At 39.5% G+C, this 24,259-nt stretch overlaps 1 protein-coding gene across 6 annotated transcripts in view; it reads right to left on the bottom strand.

Annotated features, from left to right (window-relative positions):
* Window positions 1–4,620: 4,620 nt before the first annotated feature.
* Window positions 4,621–24,259, bottom strand: part of aak1b (AP2 associated kinase 1b) — a 93,642-nt gene continuing 74,003 nt past the window's right edge. For 3 of the 6 annotated variants that reach the window (XM_052040810.1, XM_052040811.1, XM_052040812.1), the window contains one exon: window positions 4,621–10,000. In XM_052040810.1, the coding sequence (XP_051896770.1) occupies window positions 8,889–10,000 (1,112 nt within the window). In that variant the 3' untranslated portion in view covers window positions 4,621–8,888. Of the gene's footprint in view, window positions 10,001–14,889; window positions 23,691–24,259 lie in introns of those variants that run through there. The other 3 variants (XM_052040813.1, XM_052040814.1, XM_052040815.1) reach the window with 1 other exon arrangement.

Raw genomic sequence — 24,259 nt, 5'->3', positions numbered from 1 at the left:
GCCTGGAATGCTCTGCCAAGGGTGGTAGTGGAAGCAGATACAATAGACAGACACATGAACAGGCAGGATGAAATAGAGGAATATAGACCATGTGCAGGCAGTTGGGATTAATTAGATTGGCATCATGCTCAATGCAGACATCATGGGCCAAAGGGCTTATTCCTGTGCTGTACGGTTCTATGTGAAATCATCTCTTTTGTCAATTGATTTCTCCTGCTTTCCTTTTCTCCTCTCTGTTTACTTAAAACCTACTATGTCTCTTATTCCATTGATCTAAATATTAACCTTGCTTCTTGCTCCACAGGGGACAACTTTTTCACACAGAGGGTGGTGAGTACATGGAAAGAGCTGCCAGAGGAAGTAGTTGAGGCAGGTACAATAGTATCATTTAAGAAGCACTTGGATAGGTACATGGAGGGTCGGGGCTGAGAGGGACAGGGGCCGAACGCAGGAAATTGGGACTAGCTGGGTGGGCACTGTTGTCGGCATGGACAGGTTGGGCTGAAGGGCCTGTATCTGTGCTGTATTGCTCTATGACAATCAGTACAATCAGTTTTTTTTTTCTATTTATCTCAAAGTCACACTGTTCATGATGTACAATATGGCATGGTAAGAATTTTCCCATGTATAACCTGAATGTCACTTTAAATACAGGTTTTGCCCACTTAAAACCACTTTAAGAAGCTAAATTCCTGTATGTACGTATCAAAGAGAATACCAAAACTAAAATGCTATTCTAACACAAACTGTGCTCTGGGATTATAATTTGTTAAAATGGCAGACAGGCATGGTTACACATGGGAAAAAAACTACAGAATTTGTACATATGCTTCTCATGGTAACACACAAATTTAGTTGCTTTTAACTGCAGTCAATCTTAAGATCCCTTAGGCTGTTGAGTGAGGAGACATGGGTGCTGTTAATCAGCTCTTCAAATTATGCCTCAGGAATTATGACTATGTCCTAAGGCACAGGAAGGAGCTGACTCAACTTTAGTTCAGTATGTCAGCTGAAAGATGCTTAACTGTGCAGCACTGCGACAGTAGAATGACAATGTGATGAAATGGCCAAGACATTTAAACCCACAACCTTCAATTTAGAGACAACTGTTATCAAGGGAACATGGATGAGATGTCATGCATGAATTATCAATGAGGTAATGCATTTGAGGAAAGGCTCCAGTTGTCCTGCAATTGAACTGAAGGTATATTCCATGCCCTTCTTTGAGCCTTATACCCAAAGTCCCAAATACAAATAGAGAAGGTAGCATGTTTATCAACTGATGCCAATCTTCCACTATCAGTATGTACACTCATACATCAGTCTGTATACATCACAAAAAAATTACAATAATATTCATATAAGGCACATAATGAGGAACAGAAAAGCAGAAGGACAGAAAGCAGACATGCTGAATGCCCATGAAACATTATCTTCAGGAGTAAACACCTTGAGTGCAGGCTGGGTGGGAAGAGAAAGGGTAACACAAACTTGAAATGGAACTGCAATCCACTGCAATCATTTAAATAAAGCAATTCGGACTACGTTCTCAACAAGACCATTTTAATGGAGGTTTTAAAATTCCCACCATTTCTTCATGAAAACTAGATGAATACAGTACTACTTAACACCAAAGTACAATCAAAATGAACAACAGTGGAATAAAGATTTATAGAGGCACACGGACAAACATGTTAAAAAAAAATTATAGTCAAAACCCACTTCAGATAAAATAAAGACAAATAAAAGGAATTAGCTTTTAGACTCCTACTAAGATTTTCTTTGGATACCTTCTCCAATGCACAATAACTTGACCCAAATACTTTTGTATAATGTAATCATCTGTCAGTATAAACGGGTTTAAAAAAGGAAAACTGCATAACCTGACAAACCTCAACCAGGGCAGAGGAATCTGACTAAATTCGTCACTGCACAATGTAGTGTAATTATTAGTTATTTTAAGTTAGTTGCTTTTGTAGATTTTCTCCTAAATGCTTAATGAAGAGCACTACTTGGAAACACCCTGATCAGATCGTCTCTTTGCTAATTTTAAATCAAATTTTCTAATTTAGCCTTGGAGAGTGGGTACAAAGCTAAGATTGGCCTCTAACATCGATGAGTCTCCAGAATGCAAGAGTGATGGGGAAAAGGCAAGTTTCCTGCACCCGCTCCCCATCACCATTAAGATATTGCGGAGGTGAAAATAGAAGCAATATATCCTGTGGTCTAATACTGACCTGTCCTCACATCAACTCACTCATGACAGGTCTGCCAATACACAGCAAACCACAACCGAGTAAATCACAGCTTGGGATCAGGAAAGGAGAAGTTTTAACAGGAATTGCAAGCAACACTTTGATCCTTCATCTGCTTACCACAGGATAAGTGCTCTGAGAACTGAGGTGGTGACAGGAATGCTGCCAGTGACAATAATGGCTTTTAGAGAAATGGAGTCCATACAGATAAGATACTATAAGCTGACCTGTGAAAATAATGCAGAAACCCTTGGAGGAAAACATGTTATGTTGATTTTTTATTTATTAACTGTGACCGTGAGGGAATGTAGTTCATAAACAGACCATAAGTATTTCCTGGTTAAACATCAAGTCTTTTTGCAGTCTCAAAAATTAAACACATACCCCTTGAAATTTTCTGGTATGAATATTAATCAAATATTTCCAACATTTACACAAAATTTGTCCATAAGAGCATTCTTAAAACTGACCTAAATTCCTTCATAAAAATAGCAAAAGAATGCCGTATGTCTGGGGCAGAGTTTTAATCATAATATTCCATTGTAAATTCAAGGCATGACATGGGCAGTGAAATGATTGATACAGGGAGAATGGCAGTGTTTTAGCAGCTAATAGAACTGTGGAAAACACAGGAATATAACTTATTGATTCAGGCAAAGCCAGAATTTCACGGCACAGTCCTGGATATCGAAGGATCAAACATTTCTTTTTGAATGTACATCTAATAACTTCAGTAAGATTAATCACCAAATAGATGCAGCATTAACTATGGTATGTTTCCTCAGCCAGCCAGCTTTGAAAAGGTAAAGGTCTGGTCATTAAAAAGGTTGTAGAATAGAACACTCTTTTTAAAAAAAAGGCCCCAATATCATTGAAAAATGTTCAGTGCCCCATGAACTGGGGTGGGTTAAAAGTAAAACAGTGTTGAGCAGAATACTTGTATTGAATGTATGGAAGAGTTGAAGTTAACCAGCTTCCCTTCTTACCCTGTCCCACCAGTCCTCCGTGTGTGCTGGAATGACTCTGTGTTGGCAGCTGAATGTTGGCAGGATGAGGGGCAGCATGTGACTATCTGTATTGCTTTGATCTAACCCCAATCACTCTCAGCAGTGAGTGAGGGAGAGTAGTCTATCAGTGCCAAATCAAGGGCAGTTTTGTGCTGCGGCAGATCCAAGGATGGCACAGCAGTTCTGCGGTTGCATCACATCTCCAATGAGCCACGTTCAATTCCTGACCTCGGGTGCTGTCTGTGTGGTTTGTGTGTTTTCCCCATGACTGCATGGGTTTCTCCCAGTTGCTCTGACATTTTCCCCCCCCACATCCCAAAGATATGTTGGTAGGTTAACTGGCTCCTGTAAATTACCCCTAGTGTAGATAAATGGCAAAAAGAGTCAAATGAGAGTTGGTGGGTATGTGGGAGAGGATAAAGTCATCGGGAAATAAGAGGGGGAATGGGATTAAGATTTATTAGTCACATGTACATCAAAATACACAGTGAAATGCATTTTTGCGTAGAGTGTCCGGTGCCAACATAGCATGCCCACAACTTCCTAACCCGTACGTCTTTGGAATGTGGGAGGAAACCGCAGCACCCAGAGGAAACCCACGCAGACACGTTGAGAATGTACAAGCTCCTTACAGACAGCGGTGGGAATTGAACCCGGGTCGCTGGCACTGTAATAGTGTTACGCTAACTGCTACACTACTGTGCCTGCCCTTTTAGAGGATTAGGCATGGATCTGATGGGTCAAATGGCCTCCTGTGTTGTAAAACTTGTTAGGAAAAAAAGGCATATTCTCATTAACAATGTGTTTGTGGCTAGGAAAGCTAATCTACCTAAGACAGTAAAGTAGCACTGTTCAGAAATCGATTTTTTTTTAGATGCACATCCAATAAATGCATTTTAAGTTAGCAGGAATGTAACTGGTCAAACTAACTCCATCCTGGAAAAAAGTTGATCTGTCAGAACCAGGGTCTCTGAATCAAAAACTGGAGTTTGGTCTCAAAGCAAGTTTGTGAAGGTGGAAACTCCTCAATAGGAGTCAATCCACTAACCAGAAAAAAAACTTCACTTATCTACTGTTGTCCAATCATCACTTGGCTTGGTTCTGTTGACAATTTTGAGCAGTTTCCCAATTATGATAGCACTGACAGCATATCTTACTCTGTGGCCCATTCCCACTACCCAAGCAATTGGCCTTTTCTTTTCAATCATTTTTCAAAAGGTCTATTCATCGCAGTCCTACCACAATTCTGATCTACATTTCTGAATGAGCTTTCACTGATCACAACAAGTTAGTGTTTTTATTGTACCTACTAGTAAATCAAATCAGCTCATCAATGGTCTGCAAAAATATAGCAATGCTCCATTATCATTCTATTTAAATGAGGGTGTTGTGTTTGTGCAGAAAATCTCTAAACATCCTTCACCTGGACAAATTAGTGCTCTTCATTTCAATTAATTTCAAGTATTAACAGTCATAATACAGTCCACTAATGAATTTACAGAGCAGTGCTGCGCCATTTACCTAAAAATAGACAAGTTCATCAGTTTTGAGTCATCTCCATTCACAATATTTTTAGCCAAAAGTGGGTGTGCTTCCATAAACCTCCACATGTTAGAACATGCTTGAGGAAAGGTTGCAGAAAAAAATTTGGAAGTCAATTCAAATCTTGATGGGAAATTCGCTGCAACTGAAATCGTTTTAGTGTCATACTTACTCTAAGCTCTGGGGCCTTGGAAGTCAGGAAAGACAATTAGAGGTGCAACAAAGCAATTTTTTTTTCCCAGTTTGATTAAAATATGGAACAAATTGCTAAAAGCAAATGGTGAAAACAATGCATTTTCAGAATTCAGGGTAATGTATTGTGCTGAATAGTTGGCTTGGGCTATCCGGCAGGACCTCTGAAAATAGAATGTCCAATTCACCACCCCTTGTAGCTAGTTCTATGTTTAGATTGTTCTTTACAAGCACCCATGCACAGTTTGTGCAAACTTTTCTGAGGGAATACAGGATGAGGGAAGGAGGGGCAATTGGGAAGCTGTTGTACCAATTGGTCACATGTTTTCATTTTTATCGTAAACCAAACTACATATGCCAGAAGCAAGCAGAAAACTATTTCTTATGCTAAAATGCTAAGAGGTTAGAATACTTTTGGTAAGTGGTCTTCATTTAAATAGTGAAGAATGTGTTAAATATCAGAACCTTTTCTTTGTCATTTTAAGCCCGTAATGAGAATACTTAGCATTTGCCAGGAACATTGGAATAAGAGTAACCCATTTAGAAGCTAAAAGTTAAATTATGAAGGCAGGTTTCAGGATTAAGATTGTATTCTCACAAACGTGGAAGATCAAAAGGTCAATTATGCCACTGTGCTTATGAATTAAGGGTTTGATCAGAGCAAACAGACAAACATTTCCACTGGCAGAGAGGACAGAACAAAAAAGGATGATAATAATAAAATTACAACTATCCATCCAGTGTTGGTGTCAGCAAGCATTTCTGTGTGCAAAGCATTGTGAAAATATGTAATCCTCACCTCAAGAAACCTAGCTGAAATTAGGGAATCAACTTAAAATTGCCCAACAAAAATCTATCTTGGTTTTGAAATAGCAGGGGTTACAGAACCAAAGTGAGTAGATAAAATTAAGGTACAGATCAGCCATGACGCAATCAAATGGTGAAATAAATGCACTGGTCTGAATGACCAACTTTTGTTACTGACAATTTTCTGGATATATCCGATGCTCTTTTCTCTCCAAGTGTAAAATTCCTTTATTTCTTTCCTGGCTGCTTACTAGTGTTGTAGGATCATATTTTGCAATCACTTAGTTTTGTGCAATAAAACTTAAGGATCATTATTCTTATTCATAATGTACAAAGAGAATGTTGTTCTCTTTAACTGGAGCCATTGAGTAATCTGAGGGCCATTTTATAGACACTTTAGGAAAAGTATTACATAAAAACAATGCCTTGTTCATCATGATTGGAGAAAATGTTTACGAGCAGGGATGATCCACACAAAAAAAATATTTTTCAAGCTACAAGCATTGACTTTGATTTGAAGTGTAGACAGCTAAGAACAGTTGGTAATGAGGGGCACCTTATCAATATATTAAAAATCAACTTTCAATTAGAGTGGAGGCATTTCAACATCAATACAATTTTCATTTTAATAGAGATGAGTGGTAAATTACATGGGACATCTTGTAGATGCAAAGTTCAAGTCATCTTATGAGCTACAGCACACAGGGCAATAATATTCTTCAGACTGGTTGGAAATTTTGCAGTACTATTGTTTTTATAATGGCTCCGCTATGCCCATTTGGATATGAAAACCCATCACTGGTGTTTTATTGCTACCCCATTGCCATGCACTACCATACCTTTTCTTGTTTGATATCTCCTACATTGCACTGTAGTTGACTTTCCTTTTGTTCTGTTCTCCCCTTGTTCCTGCATCTTAAAACTTGCTCCCTAACATTTTCCAAGTTCCGATTAAGTTATTCACCTGAAATAATTACTACCTCTGTTTCTCTTCAGATGCTGCCTGACCTGCTGGGTATTTAAATATTTTCTGGTTCATTTCAAGTATTTTCATTTTTCTTTCAAGTTTTCACAGTTTTCTGCAGGTATTACAGGTTGGAAACCTGGTTGAAGAGGCCACCTTCATCACCACCAGGCTGCAAGCAGACAAACATCACTGACTCACTCAACTAGTAATAGATCTCCCACTCTTCCAATTTTGATCGGTCCCTTGCAACATTGTAAAAACATATCTTACCCAACAGCCAATCCTTTGCTTCCAACACAGATATCCCTTCATTTCCTTGAGCAACTTTAGTTAAATTAGGAACTGGTGGATACTTTTTTTTAAGCCCACAGTTCTAGATGTTCATAAAATGATTGCACTGATTTGAAAGACTTCTTCATTTTATGAAGGCAGAACACACCTTCAGTCATGGCAGAATCCCAGCGGCTAGAGAAAGCAAGACAAGAAGCCAGGAAACTTTTCTTTAGAATTAAAAGATCATTGAATTTTAAATGGCTATAATTAAAAAAAAACTCAAATAGGTGTGAAGGTACGAAAAGTATCTATTTTGTTTGAAATTTCTTTTAGCAGCATCCTAACAATTTTGCCAATTTCACTGCCAGTTGTGTTCAGATTTCTCAGGGAGCTTGCAGAAAACATTTTCCTTTCTCTCGTCTGCACCGTGCCCCGACCTCCCTTTCTGAACCAGCCAAGATTAGTTTCTTTCCTTCCACTAACATGTTAATTCCTCTCCTCTCAGTGACTGCCCAGAGCAAGCGCTGAGGTAGAAGCCATTGTTTTGGTTGCAATGGACAACGGGTGTTCACCAGCCAAGTTCATGCAGGCTTATGGAATAACGATTCATGAAAATAAATCTAACATCAAATGTTGTTTAAATCACTTTAATAAGGTGGCAACTCTAGATTACTCTCAATGTACAGCATTCTGCACTGACAATTGAATGGAGTGATTGGTGTACAGTACCGTACACTAACAATTGAACGGAGTGGTCATGTGTTTCTTCCATTAAATATACCAATTCTGGTAAATTTTGGTAATCATACGTGATATAAATTCACGGTGCAAATGAATTAATTCAGACCTCCAAAAGGGTTACTTCTGTCTACTGCAAGAAATGGAGATCTTAAGTAGAGTCACTCAAATACTCAAATGAAGGCATCATGCAAGCTGAGGTCAACTTGAATATCATTGTCTGGAACTACTCAGTAAGCAAAGGAATCTCTGATTGCAGCACTAACGTGTGCCCATTGTGCATTAAAATAGGGTTACACTGCACACAGTGCCACTATAAACCGCACTCCACACCTCTGGAGGGCAGCACTGTCAGAACAGTAGCTGGACAGTGCCACTCTGCATGTTGCAGTATCCCAATTCAATGCACATGTTCAGTCCTTGGAAAGAAATTAGTTTTAAAAAGGCACTGCTAAGTTGCATTTTTCTTTCGATTTACAAATTAGGCAGCTTAATAAAATTTTGTTGCATGGTTGTGTTTTAAATTTACACATTTAATGCAGTTTAAAAAAAAATCACACCGACATGGAGACTAATCGGTGGGACTAGTGAACACTGCAATGGACAACACCTCCCTGGCGGATTTTTGGTTATCCCAGTTTTTGACTTTTACAAACAGCTTGAGGTAAGTCCTGGCATTCAACATAACTAAGGCTAGAGTCCTTACAGATCTGTGCTGAAAAGAAAGAGGAACCCTCAACCTTTCCCTGCTCTGGTGATGCACTTCCTATCTTGTGCATCTTGGAGGCTGGGAAAAGCTGAACCACTTCAGCTGAATCTGTAATATAATCCCAAACCAATTTGCACTTTGTCAAGGTGATCACTGTGTTGGACTATGCCTCATGTAGACCTGAATGCCAGAGATCATTTGCAGAGTCAAGGCCTGAGATTTGATAATGTAACAGGTCGATACAGTTTTGTTGAAGTGACAGGGAAAAGACCCATTGTCCTTAACTGGCCACATGTTAAAGTGAGATACTGCAATTTCAACTGATGCTGCATTGCCCTCCTGCCCCTCCCACTCCCACCCAGCCCCTCTCCATCTCCCACTTCCATTCAGGTTGCAAATTAAGGTTTCTGATTTCTGGATTTAGTAGGAAAGGGAGCTGCAGCAAACGGATCAGCCCCATGCACTTGGGAAGTCCTTGGGTGCAGAGAGGCAGGGTTAGTGGCTCCTCGCGCCCCCTGTATTATATCAGGAGCGACTGCGTAGGCATTGGGCGGCTGACCCTGCCACTCCTCTTCTTTGAAGTGACGGGAGTACTTAGATAATGCTTGAGGACGAAAGGGTTGGGAGCTCCCTGAAGGCAGCAATGCTTCTTGAGCTCGCAAAGTGCTGGGGGTATGCATTTGGTGATTCTGGGAATTATTGTAATTCTTCATTGGGTCTCCTTCTCGGTTAGACTTTGCTTCCATGGAATCTTGCTGGTTACCAGCTGTGAAAGGTGCAGCCCTGTGCTGAACTCCACCAGATGATACAACACACGAGTCTTGAAAACCAGGGAACATACTTTGAAGAATCTGACTGGTGTCTGGAGCAACACCTCCAAACTGGGATTGAGTAGATATTTCTTCGGGTACTTCTGGGACTGGTGGGTACACAACAGTCTCTTCCAAAGTTGCCAGCGTTTTCTTTTTTGAAAACGGTGCCCTTGCGAAGACATCAGTCTCCTCAGTTTGATTTCTAGCAGCATTCGTTTTCACTTTAAATGGAGCCTTGGTAAAAACATCAACGGCACCCTGCACCGTTTCAGTGCCCCTCGTGTTCCTGAAGGGAGCGGCAGAGAACACATCTGCCTCATTCGTTGTTTCCTCACCCTTTTCTGTGTGGAGCTTGGGTGGCTGTTCCAGCAGGTCTGCCCCACCTGAACAGTCAAGATTGAGCTGTCCTTCTGCCATCTCTCCTGAATGGCTCACCAAATTTTGGGGTTTATTGGGATCCTCGTCCTCTTCGGAATCCAACAGGAGAGGTCTGTGGCCGCTGATGTCGAGGAGGTCGCCACCTTCCTCAATGCAATCTTCGTCGCTGCTGTGCACTGAACCACGGCTGGTAGGGTTAGGCCAATTCACACTCCCAGCATCAGGCCCCTTAGACTTGCCAATCCCAGAGTAAACAGGGGCATTATTGGCAGACGACTGGAACTGCTCCACACAATGGCCAGATGCATCTCTTGGGAAACCTGGAACAGAACAAGAGCTGATTAATCCTCTCTGTCAGCAATACTGCACTCCCTGAACTCCGCTGGCTTTGTACATTGATTCAATGGCAGAGTGTGTTTGCATAAATCCCCAGTTAAATCCTACGATTTTCAGCAAGACTGTGGAGCCTGTTGTGGTGAACTTTACACTGCCACAACAATGTGCACTTGACTTCCACTCACACCCAATATACCTTTCAGTCCAGTGAAAGCCCGGTTTCTGAAAGCACTCAGGCACATGTGCTTCAAATGGTAGGATGTGTAAAAGGCAAGTCTTTAAGACTGTGTTGCCATGTCGAAAGGAAGTCCATTTGAAACATCTTAACTATTTCATCCTAAAGTTGATTCTGAACAAATTATACATTCTCTTAATTTGCAGATGAATCCAGAGATGGAGACAGACAGAAGCAAGCAGAGACAGACTAAAGCAATCAGCTGTACTTTGACAGCTGAGGGTTACTCATTGTTGCTCCTTTTCCCCTGCAACAGATGCTCGGAACTCACACCTCAAAGCAGTTTCATGAACTTCTCCAAAGCTATTCCCTTCAAGCTTTGGCTGCTTAATCAATTAGGCCACTCAGGATCTGCACTGAACAGTTTTTCCTTTTTCACTGAACAAGCCTTGCTGCAAAAGCAATGCGAGTTAAGTACAAAGTGCTTTTAATGGAATATCAATTCCACTATTTTTGACCTTTCAAGTACTTGAGGACGTCTCGCATTTTTGGTTTCCAAAATATGCCATGCAAAGAGAAGGGTTCAGAGGATAAGGAGCAACATAAAAAAAATGCCAAGGTACAGCTACTGCATGTTATCCATCGTCAGACCACATGTTGCTTTTGCTATTATAAATCAAGGGGATTGCCATGCTACATGTAAGCTCAGCCACAGTAACCAAAACACCTCTAGGGCCTCAGCAGCAACAAGGAATTAAGCATTTCAAGGGTTAGGTGTCTGATGTGTACAACATCAAAAGCTTAGTCTGCAACCTCAGTAAGTATTGCATGTAAAATCCAACAGCTACAGGACTCTAGATACATGCTCCAGAAATTCTTGTTGATTAAAATCAAAGGCCACAGCATTGTTACACTGATCATAGGATCATTGAAATGACAAGGAAAACTGCAACAAGGATTCCATAGCGAATTAAAGACGAGTGAAAACTGAATTGGGATTCTAGTTTGAATGAACAATGAGGGAAACCTGCTGACCAGTCTACAAAAGACAATCCCAGATCACCTGAACAATGAAAAAGATCTAACAGCAATGATCCCACACCAGTGAGGATAATCCCCGCACGGACCAAAGGCTGGCTGAATAAAGAGGGAGACGGCTCTTCCTTCAACATGTGCTCCGTTCCCCACAACTATTTAAGAATTCTCGCATATTTGTTTTAAATTTATTTCACTGATTATCTGGTTCTGCAACATGATTCCTATGGAAATGCCAGAAACTGAACCCCTTGTATTAAAATGGAATCTGCTGGTCAGTAGATTATACACATGGAAATAAGGATGGATCAAGAGATAATCCTACAATTAAATGCTTAATAGCACTGTGGCCAAGAAACTGCACAGCTTTATGGGACAATCTACTGGTTAATTAATTGGTGAAAAGTCCAGCACTGGGAGTCCGGGGCTAGTGGAGTTGTTGTAGTTGGGTTCTTGATGGTTGGCGTGGACTTGCTGAGTCAAAGGGCCTTTTTCCGTGCTGTATGACTCTATGACTTCCCAGCCCATACTCCCCACAAACTCTGCTCTGCACTTGTGCCAACAAGCCATTGCCTACTTTTTGTTAAAATACTGACTAAAGAGTCAGCTGGTATTTTTCAACAAATAATTATGTTTCATGGAATTATAGCAGCAAAAGAAGGAGGGCAATGCAGCCTACAGGTCTGTGCCAGCTCTTAACCAAGCAATTCAATGTCTCATTCCTCTGCCCTTTCCCCAATGCACTTCCATTTTTGCTCACTAACAGCAGCTGCTGGGCTAACTGGTTAGAAGTGGTCAAAAACTAATGTCCATTACAGGTCCTCCCCAGGTTACGAACGCCCAATTTATGTACAGCCCGTACACGAACGAGTGTTTGAGGGACTGGCAGGATGGATTTGCCAGCTGCTGCAGGGCTACAGGCATCTTCTGCTGTGTGGGAATTCAGTTCACAGCAATACCTGAATGGTTGAGTTAAACACCCTGGCTTAACTGCAGGTCTTTGATTGCAGGCCTATGTTTTCATCTAAATATATTGTCAGGCAACCTCATTTCTGACTTTCAAACTGTTCAGGTTATGAATAGGAACAGAACCCTGTTGTAACCTGGCAAAACCTGTAATTAACAATTCTCATCCAATGGAGATGTGAATGGCCAAGTAGAGTTTTTACTAAACTGGCACATTGTGAGGGGGAGAGCAAATGGCAATCCTTGCTATGGTGGAAGGAAACCTTGTAATCACTACAGTGGGGAAACTAATGTTGGGAGATAGCAAAGTTGTTGGGCATATTTTATTGACGGCAAGCTGTCACTCTGGAGAAGTTCTTCCCAAGAGATAGTCAAGTCCAGATGAAAAGGAAAGTGAATGCTGTAAGTCTGAAAGAGAATGCTTGAAATACACAAGTGGTTATCACCCGAGGTTGAACCTGGCAGATATTGCAGGTGGGAGTTGGGAGGTGACTGGCTAATGTTTCAGTTGTAGTCTGTGAAGCAAGGCTGACAGGGCATTGGCATTTGAAATAGCAAATTATTTTCTCTTCTCCTTGATGCTGGCAGAGCTGCTCTGCATTTCTAGCATTTGCTGTTCTCATTGTATCCACTTAACGCTGACATGTGGTGAAAATGCTTTAAATTTAGTTTTTCACAACATGAAATCAGCGTGTTTAATTTTACCAATTACACCTCGCACTTTTTTTAAAAAATGAAATGCTAATTTGCCTCATCAGTCCTGTAGCTCTTAAACTTTACAAGCATTTTATTACCCGACATACAAACCAGGTCAATTAGAAATTGCTCCCCATTGGGATATAATTTTATTCATTGCATATCTTAATTGTGGAACCTGCTATTTCTATGAAAATATACAAATGAAAGCAGTTTCACATCACATAGATTGATATAGACAGTTCATAAAGCATGCAGATTCATGCCCAATGTGCCGTGAATGCTGAATCTTCCAACAAGACATTAAAAGGTTTAGAACATTATACACAAGTCCATTGCTCCTTAAAGTTCTATCCTGCTACTGAATTTCACATTTCAGTATGCACAAAAAGTTAAATCCCAAGTAACATTACTGGCAGTTTGCATTCGTAGTGTAAAAACCCTTCAGCTTGTGGATTTAAATTAAAATTCAAGATTACAGACTTAATCCATGTATTGAACTCTTAAAATATAAATCTCACCAAATGCTGATTCATTGCATCAGCTGCAGCAGATATAAACAGCAAAGAATGACTAAAAGGTAATCATAAATGCCACAAAAATAACTGGTCTTACAGGACTCAGAATCATCAATCGAAGATGCAGCAAATGGGATCAATTTTTATATATTAAGACTCTAGAAAAGCACTTAAAAAAATCTTACCTTAGCAGAAGTTTCATTATGTTTTAAATGTCATTTCTGCCAACTTCCAGTTGCATTTGCAGAAAAGTTCAGACACAGTTTAGTACAGCTTAGAAACAAATTATTTAGTTCTTAGCTTAATTTCTCCTCTTTTGACTTTGTAACATGATTTTCCCAATATCATTTATGCCCCAAATTCGATCATGCATTTACAACAGTACAGCTGAAAAGCACACTTTTGCCTGTTTAAAAATAAAACAATTCTCTCAATTAAATTTCTGCAGAATTCAAAAGTTAAGGCCATGTGATTCATAAGCTTCCAGTTTCCTTCTTGTGGCCACATCTCCCTTACCTAATTTGCCCTGTGTCAGCCATCTTCAATCAACACTGCTAAAGTTCAAAATAAAGCAATCTCTTTTGATCCTGGTGGCGTTTAACTCCACCATCAAGGGGATACCAAGAACTGCATGACTGTGACATTTCTACCCATTCCAGACCATCCTCTAAATGGAATTGTCTATCACTCTAAGCTTTGTGTTGTGACACACAGGCATTTGGAAACTGGGTGGGATGCCAGGTCCATTTCTTTTGAGGGACTATTGCAAGTAATGAAGAAACATTTAACTCATCTTTCTAGACTCAAAGCCAGTACTCAGAACTGTGCCCTGATCTGCCAAATCTTTGTGTGCTCAAGATAGCTTTCAGTGGTGTTTTGACTGTAATTGCAGTTTGTTCTGTACCAGGAACATAGTTCTGGTGTGCATTTAAACCAGGTCAGGGGCCAGCTGCAGTTCAGGTGTAAATCAAACCATTTATTGTTGACTAGACCAGCATGATGTATATGCACTCTAGATCTCTCAATCTACCTCGTCATGGCCCTTGCACTTTATCTGCACTGCACTTTCTCTGTAACTGTAACACTATATTTCTGCATTCTGTTTTGTTTTCCTTTTGTATTACCTCGATGTACTTACTTATGGAAATGATCTGCCTGGATGGCATTCAAAGAAAAGCTTTTCACTGTATCTTGGTATTGGTGATAATAATAAACCGATTACCAATGAACCCCTTCAATTCTGCATCATCAAGTACCAGGTTTTCATCTTTCTCAACCCAAGTGATTGAAATGAATCTATTGTTTCTTATGTCAGCTTCAATAGTTCAACTCTATTGCCACTTCAAGGCTAGCTCATCCCACAAGTTGAACAGATGAACACAGACACATATACAAGCTCATTACCGAGGAACTTCAGCAGCAGGGGGCATCAGCAAAGATAATCAAGAAAGGAGATTAAAACACGATACAAGATTTATTTTAAGATATGTGCATCAAAACATTATTTATTGGGAAAATGAATCACTTGGATACATTACAATATGAAGTATAGATACAACGTCGTCATCAGCAAGACCCCCCTTTAGACACTAGAATCTGTACAAAAATACTCTGCTTTGATTTGTAGCTTTACTCTGCTCAATAATGCTGCAAACTCACTCTTCTGCACCATTTAATGCAAACTACTAAAAAGCATGCCAATATGTGTTCTGACTGCAGAAACTAGAAGCTGGAGCATCTCTCCTTTAGGGGGTTTACACAAGCCTTCAGTTTTTACAGCAAAATTGAGTTTTGGCCAGAAGGCCACGATGGAATCTGAGAAGTTGGGAGGGGTGGGGGTGAGATCGCATATTACGCAGTTGCGCCTCCGCTACTTCTGGAAATATACTTAACACAGGATGGGGATTTTGCCTGGCAGTGTCACACCATGTGTGATAGCTTACACACTTAGGAAGCATTAAAACAGAAACAAATCCCCAGAGGGGGGAGAAAGAGATAACTAAACAAGGTGCACTCTCAATGCCTGAATTGGAGATTACAGAAGCAGCATTCGTGTGGAGAGAAATAAAACACACAGTCTGTATGCATGAGTGCATGTGAATGCGAGAGAAAGAGAGAGAGAGAAAGAGAGAGATACTGAAGCTTTGAAAATCACAGTAAAATCAAAGCAAATCAAAGCCTCTTGAAGCAGTTATATAATTGCTGCCCTAGTTTTGTTACAAAACCAGTGTAGAGTTGGTTCTTGCACTGATCTTAGTAGACCCTTTAAATGAAACCATTTTTTAAAATTTAATTAAACCACAGCACCTCCCTTGGTTTAGGTTTTGAAAAGTGCTTGTAACAACAGACATCACATTACACTAGAATTGCACAATACTGCAGCTGGAATAACAACTCACAATTGTATATTTTTACTTGTATGAATATAAAACCAAAAAGGGAAAAAAGACTGATCTTTAAGAAACCTACTTGTTAACCCACAATGATTAGAAACTACAGTAACACAGGTTGCATAGGTTGGCGACACATTAACCCCAGAGTGAAGAGACAGCATTTTTTTTTACAGGCAGTTCAAATGTACATTATCTCAATTGGGAAACGGAAAAGCAAAATTAGTTCTGTTGGAAGCAAAAGGAACAAGGAAATAAGTACAGGTTACAAAGATAAGACTTGAGGTTACAACAAGACAGACATTATTGGTAACAAGAAAAATGTAGCTTCGTGCAGTGTTTTAAGGAATGTAAGTAATCAGAGCAGGAAATTCATTAATCATTGAAATAAAATACAAACATGAAATGGTATAAGCTTGTATTCTGAACTGAAAAAAAATGCATCAAATATCTATAGAATAAAGCTATCTGGATACTGTTACATTAGAAACTCATTCTTCAGGAATTTTTCATTACGGGAATGATCTCCATCAGGAGGCTTTTCATATTAAAAGAGAACAAATGTACAACATACTTTCCATTGATACATATTTTGATCTCCAAGTTCCTGTCATTTCAATGTGGTGGGCTGCTTGGAATTTAGTGTGCCAGCTGGTAGGAGCTCAGTGGTGTGCCAATATCAGCATTGCTCTGTGGACCGGCCAACAGTGAGATTTTGAGCAACACCCTGTTTCCTTTTCAGCTTGTCCCCTGTAGCTGGGAGAGGGAGTTGGTGAAATGCAATGCATTGCATAGGAGGAAATAGAAATATGTAAGCACTGGTTCACAGTTTTGAATTTTCTTAACAAATTTACCCTTGCAGTGGCAGTGTTTGGCACGTGGGATATTCGGACTGACAGCAGTTGGATGGCCAGGGTGATTTGGCTACTGCCCACAACAGTGAGGCCAGGAGGAAAATCTATTTACGTCAGGACAGCAACAAGGCCAATGCAAGCCCTTGTTCCACATAACACATTGTGGATCTAATCCATTATCACTTATTTTAACAGTGCCACTACACAGATCAGCAGGCATATTGTGCAGCAGTGCTATACATCAACGTGTGTTGGTATTACCGGTCTGATCTGACAAATGCATCATTTGGTGCATTGCAAGGGCAAACAGGCTTTGAACCTGTTGTCTTGCAAAATCAGCATTAAGTGTAAAGGTTGGAAGTCATTTTCATAGACTTCAGCTACATCATCTTCCCTGTCAAAGCACGGTTCAAATTACATGAGACACTGTTAAATATATTTTCCTTGTAATGTCCAATTTTGACCGTACAGTTGGGATTAAATTTTTTTGCATACTACTTATTTTTTTAATAAACTAATTAAGATTTGACAGACAGAAAACAGCATATATTTACAATCGGTCTGAAGAAAGCGGTGCAGAATTCTGAACTGTTTGAAATAGCAGAATGCATCAAAGTGCATTTAGGATGCAAATCTATAGCGTAGAGTTTATAATTTTTGATACATCTTACTTCACTACTCACAAATGCTGAAAACATATTCACAACTTGCACTGTATAATTGATACATATTTCAGAGTCATCCAATGGCCTGGGAGGAGGCAGTGTTAAGGAGGTGGGTGAGAAGGACAGTTGAAAGAAGCAAGTGTTACATTAGTAGAATCATTAAAATTCAATACAGAAAAAAAGCAGATATTGGAGAGGATGTCATACATATGCCAGATGGGATATTCAATGCTAAATTTATTTTGGATTTCAAACTGGCACAAACAGCGCACATGTAGAGTATACCATTCATGAACACACCACTTATCTATTCTTTCCCAATGATAGATCAATACACCATGTGTATTATATGCAATGTACAATACATAGGCAAGTGGAGATGGTTACTAGGAACTCCTGCCATGACATTGGCTAACTTGGTCTAGTCAAGAACATCAGGAAAGACCCATTTCCTTCATCATTCTTACACAAGACACGTAAATATTCTTAGACTACAGGTCCAATGGGCAAACTCAAGAGATGCCCGTGAATTATTTGCGAAGAGAGGAAGCCGTTAGAGATGCTTCTGGAAAAGGTTTTGTCTTAGCAACACAAATTATATCTTTAAGTAGTAGTTTGGTTACTTCATGAGCAAGATCTGGTAATATATTATGCAATGAAACTCTGATGAAGCCTCACATTAGGTTATTTCACAAGCTGGAGCCTTGGTGAAAGAGTTGGGATTTGTGATGCTGGTTTAGGAAATGGCTGAAATCCTCAAATATAATGGTTATGTCCCCCAGGGATCAGTCCCAATATGATCAGTAGATCTGAGAAGTTTGAGATAGTAGGAGGGGCAAAAGCTAAAACAAAAGGATTAAGCTCACCACTTTACTAGATCACAGAAAGGCGAATAACATTGGGCCTTGATAAATGTAACGTCATGCATGGTTAGGTTATCTCAGAGCATTACCAATACAGGCTATCCTGGGGTAATGAACAGGTTCCGCTTTTACAGACATCCATTAGTCGATTTTGTCCATAAGTCGGCAAATACACAAACATCACTCAATAAGGTAACCGTACCTCCACAGTATTGTAACGAATGGCATCAAAAGCAGTTAAGTCTGATAGAAGAGGAAACTAGTTCTGCCATTTGTAGGAATGAACACATGTATGTATGAAGGACTTTTGAATTTAATATTATGGGAGTTCTTTCATAGATTGGGGTGGCAATAAGTCGGGTGTTCTTAACCCAGGGACAGCCTGTACATGAAATTCTACTGAAAGGAGCTGCAAGGAAACGATACACATGTTATTTGCACAGAGTATTGAATGCTTGCAACTAATAAAGAAGTGACTGCAAATGCAAGAGCTTATGTTACTTTAAATACTCAGTACAGATGTACATACCTTTCATGTTCAAGATACAAAATATAAACAGGATAAATTTAAGGGAGTTTTTTTCCCTCTGAACACTCATCCACCTTTTCAATGTTTCAGTTTCTGGACAGATTCATGAACCAAATACAAAATTCCATTTCACTATGCCATTTCCTATTACACTAAATTGCTGACAGAAATCCAACTTTGAAGTATAATTATTGGCAAATGAAAAACAGTCTCATCACTGACATTTTCATTATTCAATACTGTGGATGTGTTGAGGTCAGCTAACCTGTCATTTCTTGCACATTAAAAACAGTCAACAAGAGGTCACTTCTCTAAATTTAAATTTGCCCAGATGTTGAGAGTCATTAAGTGGACTGGATACAACTGAAACATTATTTTCACACATTCATTTACTGTCTTGCTTCAACCATAAAATTTGTTGACAGAAGTCATTAATGCAAATATAATCAAATACACACTAATTTACTGCATCAGACTATATTAAACTCAACGTTCATCAAACAGAATTCTCAAATTCTGGGGATTTGAGCTATTGAATCCTGCAATTCCATCCGTTTATTGGAGTTTCTGATTTTTAGTGACCAAAAAGTCATTCCCTTTATTACAGCTGATTCCTGCTGGTATACCAGGATGCAACATTCATAAGTTTACATCAGTGGCCTTGCGAATAATTCCACTGGGTGAGCCATGATTCCAAGGACAAAACTGAAGCATTGCACTGGGAACAGACCACCACAGCATTCTTTCACTTCAGCTACTTATTGTGCTCTGCAGCTAAGTGTGGCTGATTTGCACAAACATCAAGACTGAGTCATCAGTGTGGACCCTGAACACTCCGAGACCATGTTTTTTCTCAAGTTTGAGCCAGGATGGGTGGGCAGGTGAAGTACTAATAAGGTCAAGGACAAAAACAAAAAAAAAGTCACGTCCTTCCAAACCTCACATAAAAACAGAGGATGGTAGAAATATTCATCAGATCAAGTCGTATACATGGAGAGGAAAAAGGTTTCAGCTCTTCAGCCTTCCAAAGCAAAGTCCATTTAGCAGTGACAGCCCAGCACATCACGGACACCAGCCTCTCCTCTTCGGACTCTGTCTTTACCTCTCGTTGTCTTGGTGAAGCAGTCAGCATAATCAAAGACCCCACTCACCCGGGACATTCTCTCTTCTCTCCTTTCCCATCAGGCAGAAGATACAGGAGCCTGAGGGCACGTACCACCAGACTTGACAGCTTCTATCCCACTGTGATAAGACTATTGAACGGTTCCCTTACACAATGAGATGGACTATGACCTCACGATCTACCTTGTTGTGACCTCACACCTTATTGCACTGCACTTTCTCTGTAGCTGTGACACTTTACTCTGTACTGTTATTGTTTTTCCCTGTACTACATCAATGCACTCTGTACTAACTCATTGTAACTGCACTGTGTAATGAACTGACCTGTACAATCGGTTTGTAAGACAAGCTTTTCACTGTACCTCGGTACAAGTGACAATAACAAATTGTCATCTTTTGAAAGTGGAGGCTAGTGAGGTGTAACACAAGGAAATTGGGAACTCTATTGCTTTTGACTACTGACTACTAGATTCCACTATTACGTTAGATGTTTCAAGTTGATCACCTGTTCAGTCTCCCAAACACCAAATGTAGTAATGCAACCCCTCCTCAAGCTTTTCCATTCAGCTTTGGCTTTCAACACAATGTCCCCTACACTACTGCAAGGTCACAGAGATAGAGACAGGCTGGTAGGATGTGCAAATGGGTGGCAGAGGAACTCAAATGTCGAGAAATGCAAATTGTTACATTTTAGTAGAAAGGAGAGGAGGCAGTATACACTGGAGTGCACAATTCTAAAATGGTACAAAAACAGAGAGATCTGGGGATATAATGTGCCTATTTCACTGAAAACAGGAGGACAGGTTGAGGAGGTGGTAAATAAAGCACATGAGATCCCACGCTTTATAAACAGAGGCAATGGACTCCAAGAACAAGGAAGCCATAATGAGCCTTTGCAAAATACCAGTGTGGCCACAATTGTGTTTGGTTTGGGATGCCAGGTGTGAAAGCTTCAGAAAGGATGCAGAAAAGATTAACTAAAATGATTCCAGAGATGAAAGACATTAACTATATGTTTAGAGTGGTAAAGATGGGGTTGTCTTTTTGAAACAGGAGAGGTTAGTCAGAGATGTGATGCAGGTAACTAAAATCATGAAGGATCTAGACAGAATCAAGGAAAAGAAACTGTTCTCATTGGTAGAGGGATCAAAAACTAGGGAACATGGAATAAAGGCGATTGTCAAAAGAAAACCAAAAGTGACATGAAGATTTAAAAAGTACACAGCATGTTGTTATGATTTGGAATGCATTACCTGGTAGTGGAAGTAGATTCAAATGTAGAATTCAAAAGGGAGCCTAAAATGAATTTGGAGAGCTGTGGGGAGAAGGTGGGAAAATGAGACCTGCTGAACTGTTCTTGCATAGAACCTGTATGGACTTGACAGGTCGTATAGTCTCCTTCCATGTTGTAACCATTCTGTGATTCCGTAATATTTGATTGAAAGCACAGTGCAAGAAATATCAAGAGCAATGCTGTTCGTGAATAAGTTATCTGCAGCAACGAACAATCTGCTGGAGGAACTCAGGAAGCAGGTCCTGATGCAGGATTTTGGCCCAAAATATTGACAATTACTTCTGCGTTCTACGCACCCTGCTTCCCCCCCCCCCCCCCCCCCAACAGATGCTGCTCATCCTGTTGAGTTCCTCCAGCAGACAGTTTGTTGCTTCAGATTCCAGCATCTGAAGTCTCTTGTGTCTAAATAATCTGCAGGTTCTGCCCAAAATTAAATTTCATTCCTTATACTTTTCTTCAAAGATTACAGTTTTAAGTTAACTTTCTTTTTACTTCAATCTTATTGCTTTTTTATCAGTTCCATTAACATTTTTATCTCAAATCACTATTTTTCTCTCCAGATAACCAGTTCTTAAAGCTTATGATACGAACTATCTTCAAAGGCCTTGGTTAACTTTTTCAAAAAAAGTTTGTTACTTGTGTTCTGTTTCACATCTTTCATTATTTCCTGATTACGCCTTGAACTGTTTTAACTCTAATTCTTCCAGTTCATAAAATCAGAGCTGGAGAAGAGATCATGAAGAGAGAGAAGTATACATTGTCTGACGTAGAGAGGAGTATACATTGTCCGATGTAAAGGTACAGTTAACACTGAATCATCAAAGATCTCCAGCAGTAGTCCAATCTATAGAAGCAGGTGAAGTGAGGAAATCTAGTCTCACTGCTCTGGTGGCTGCCAGTTGAAAACTCTAAAGTTACTGCACCAACCATCTTCCACAGAAGAGCCTCCAAAATTAAAGTGGCATCATACTACTCTCCAAAGTGAGTGAGTAATCAGGAAAAGAAAATTGGGCAACTTATCACAACCAAATAATTCATAGTGAATTTGATCAGTCACATTTTGAATCGTGTCAAAAATTACAAGAAGGTCATACCACTTTTGGGTTACAGTGCAAAGCAAGTCTTAACTCGGTTGAAGTTATGGTTATTTTCTGATAATGCCTCATTTCAAACCACTTAATTTACAGAATCACTCAATAACATGTTTTTTTAAAAAATATAAAGCTGGCTAGCTTCAAATCAATTCAACTTCAGAGAAGGCCAAAAATCTGAACTATATTTGATGAAAGGGAAGACAAAGGATGTCACAATTGCAGATAGAGGTTTGGAATACTCCATGCATGTTACAAAACTACATGCCATTGGAGATAAGAGTGCAAGGAAGAAAGGTAGGAACCAAAATTCTCGCCTATTATGAATGATTTAAAATCATATTTCTTCATAAGATTCTAAATGATGTTAAGAAATAGGCTCCACTGGGGAATTATTTGGATCCAAATTTCACATCATCCCTCTACACACTGCAGATATCAACTTCCACAACTGCATCAAAAGTCCCTATTTGGTCGCCCTTTGTTATACTTTTAAAAAAAAATTGCATCAGAAACAGTTTTCAACTTCCTCGGTGAGGCTGTGTTGATTGTAATCTTTCTCTATAATACAAGGATGGGTAGACTGGACTTTCAGAGAATTTCAACATTCATCAAATCCAGATTTGCCCATACCTCAGCTACTTCCACACTAATAGGATCAATACATCTCAGGGTTTTTCAATCTAACTAAACCCACAGATTTTGTCTGTGGAAAGACTAATAGTGTCAAGTGCCTAATAATTTCACCAAAGCAAGGACACAGTCAATAATATACTGAAATTAGTGATTGCACATCAATCCCTCACTCTAACACTGTTAGTTTTCAACATATATTGCTCAAGACTTGCAGTCCAATACAGAAACCAGACAAATCACATTCCTGTATCCAACAATGCCTTCACTGACTTGACTTGTTAACGGAAAGTGTTCTAAAAAGATCCACTGATCTTTCCCAGTGCATTCCCCACTAATTTTTCCACAAAGAGATTGATTTAATAGCATGAGAAAACAAAATCCATTTTGTTTAAGAGTTGGGACTAGGAAATAAACCACAATTGTTTGTTTCAGTTTTGTACATTCTTCTTTAAATTAAATTAGTGCCCATCTATCCTTTCTAAGTTTTCACAATTTACTTTGAAAAGGACACAGTCTTAAAAAAGACTAGTTTTGCTGAAAATGTCAAAATTATATCAATTTCAAAAATGGGAAAAATTGTCAGGTTATGCTCATTAGATAGGACACAATGACAAGATAACAAAATGAAAATGTAACTTATTTCCTCAGTCAGTGAAACCTTGTCACAGGTTGAATGGGAAATCCACAGGGAGATGAAAATGCCGGTGCAGAGGGCTGCTGAACTTAACGTGCTTGCTGGGCCATCCTACAGGTCTATCAGTTGATCCACAAGCAGTAAAGACCTAGCTAAGTTGGGAAGACTGGATTCAGAGCTCCCACTGTTGTTTCTAGAATGACCACCTGGAAGGGTAACACAAATTGATTTATGTCAGGAGGGACAGGATTTTACAACACAGGTTTAAGACAGCAGAATATACATGAGTGAAAAAGGCTGTGCAAATATCTATAGGTTTTAGTTGGCCTGCTGTGGCATTATTCAAGGGCACTTATTTATATTCTGACGTTAGACAGTGGGAGATAACAATACTTGCAGAAATAACTCTTTTTCTTTTGAAAAAAAGAGCCACAGATATAGTATTTCCTTATATTGCCATTATAGATTTCTTTTTTTTACAATGCAAGCTTTCCTTTGTAAATTGAAACAGAATGTAGTTACATCCTCCTGTTGTACTGCAACAGAAGCTCCACCGGAAGCTGTGTTCCAAGTGAGCATTTTCCAAAATAAATTTAGGCCAAGGACTGTATCATACATATAGAAGCTGGTGTCAGTTAAATAAAAAGCTTGTGTTCCAAATTATGTGTTTTTCCAAATATGCATGATAGTTATTTTTAAACTGCACATGAATATCAGACACCTGCTCTGGAAGATTTAATAAATGGCGGAGGGCAAAGGGAAGGCTTTAGAAAAG

Source organism: Pristis pectinata, chromosome 29, assembly GCF_009764475.1.
Source record: "Pristis pectinata isolate sPriPec2 chromosome 29, sPriPec2.1.pri, whole genome shotgun sequence".
NCBI classification, from domain to species: Eukaryota; Metazoa; Chordata; class Chondrichthyes; order Rhinopristiformes; family Pristidae; genus Pristis; species Pristis pectinata.
The sequence above is the reverse complement of the archived record's forward strand: the minus strand, read 5'-3'. Positions and strand labels throughout refer to the sequence as shown.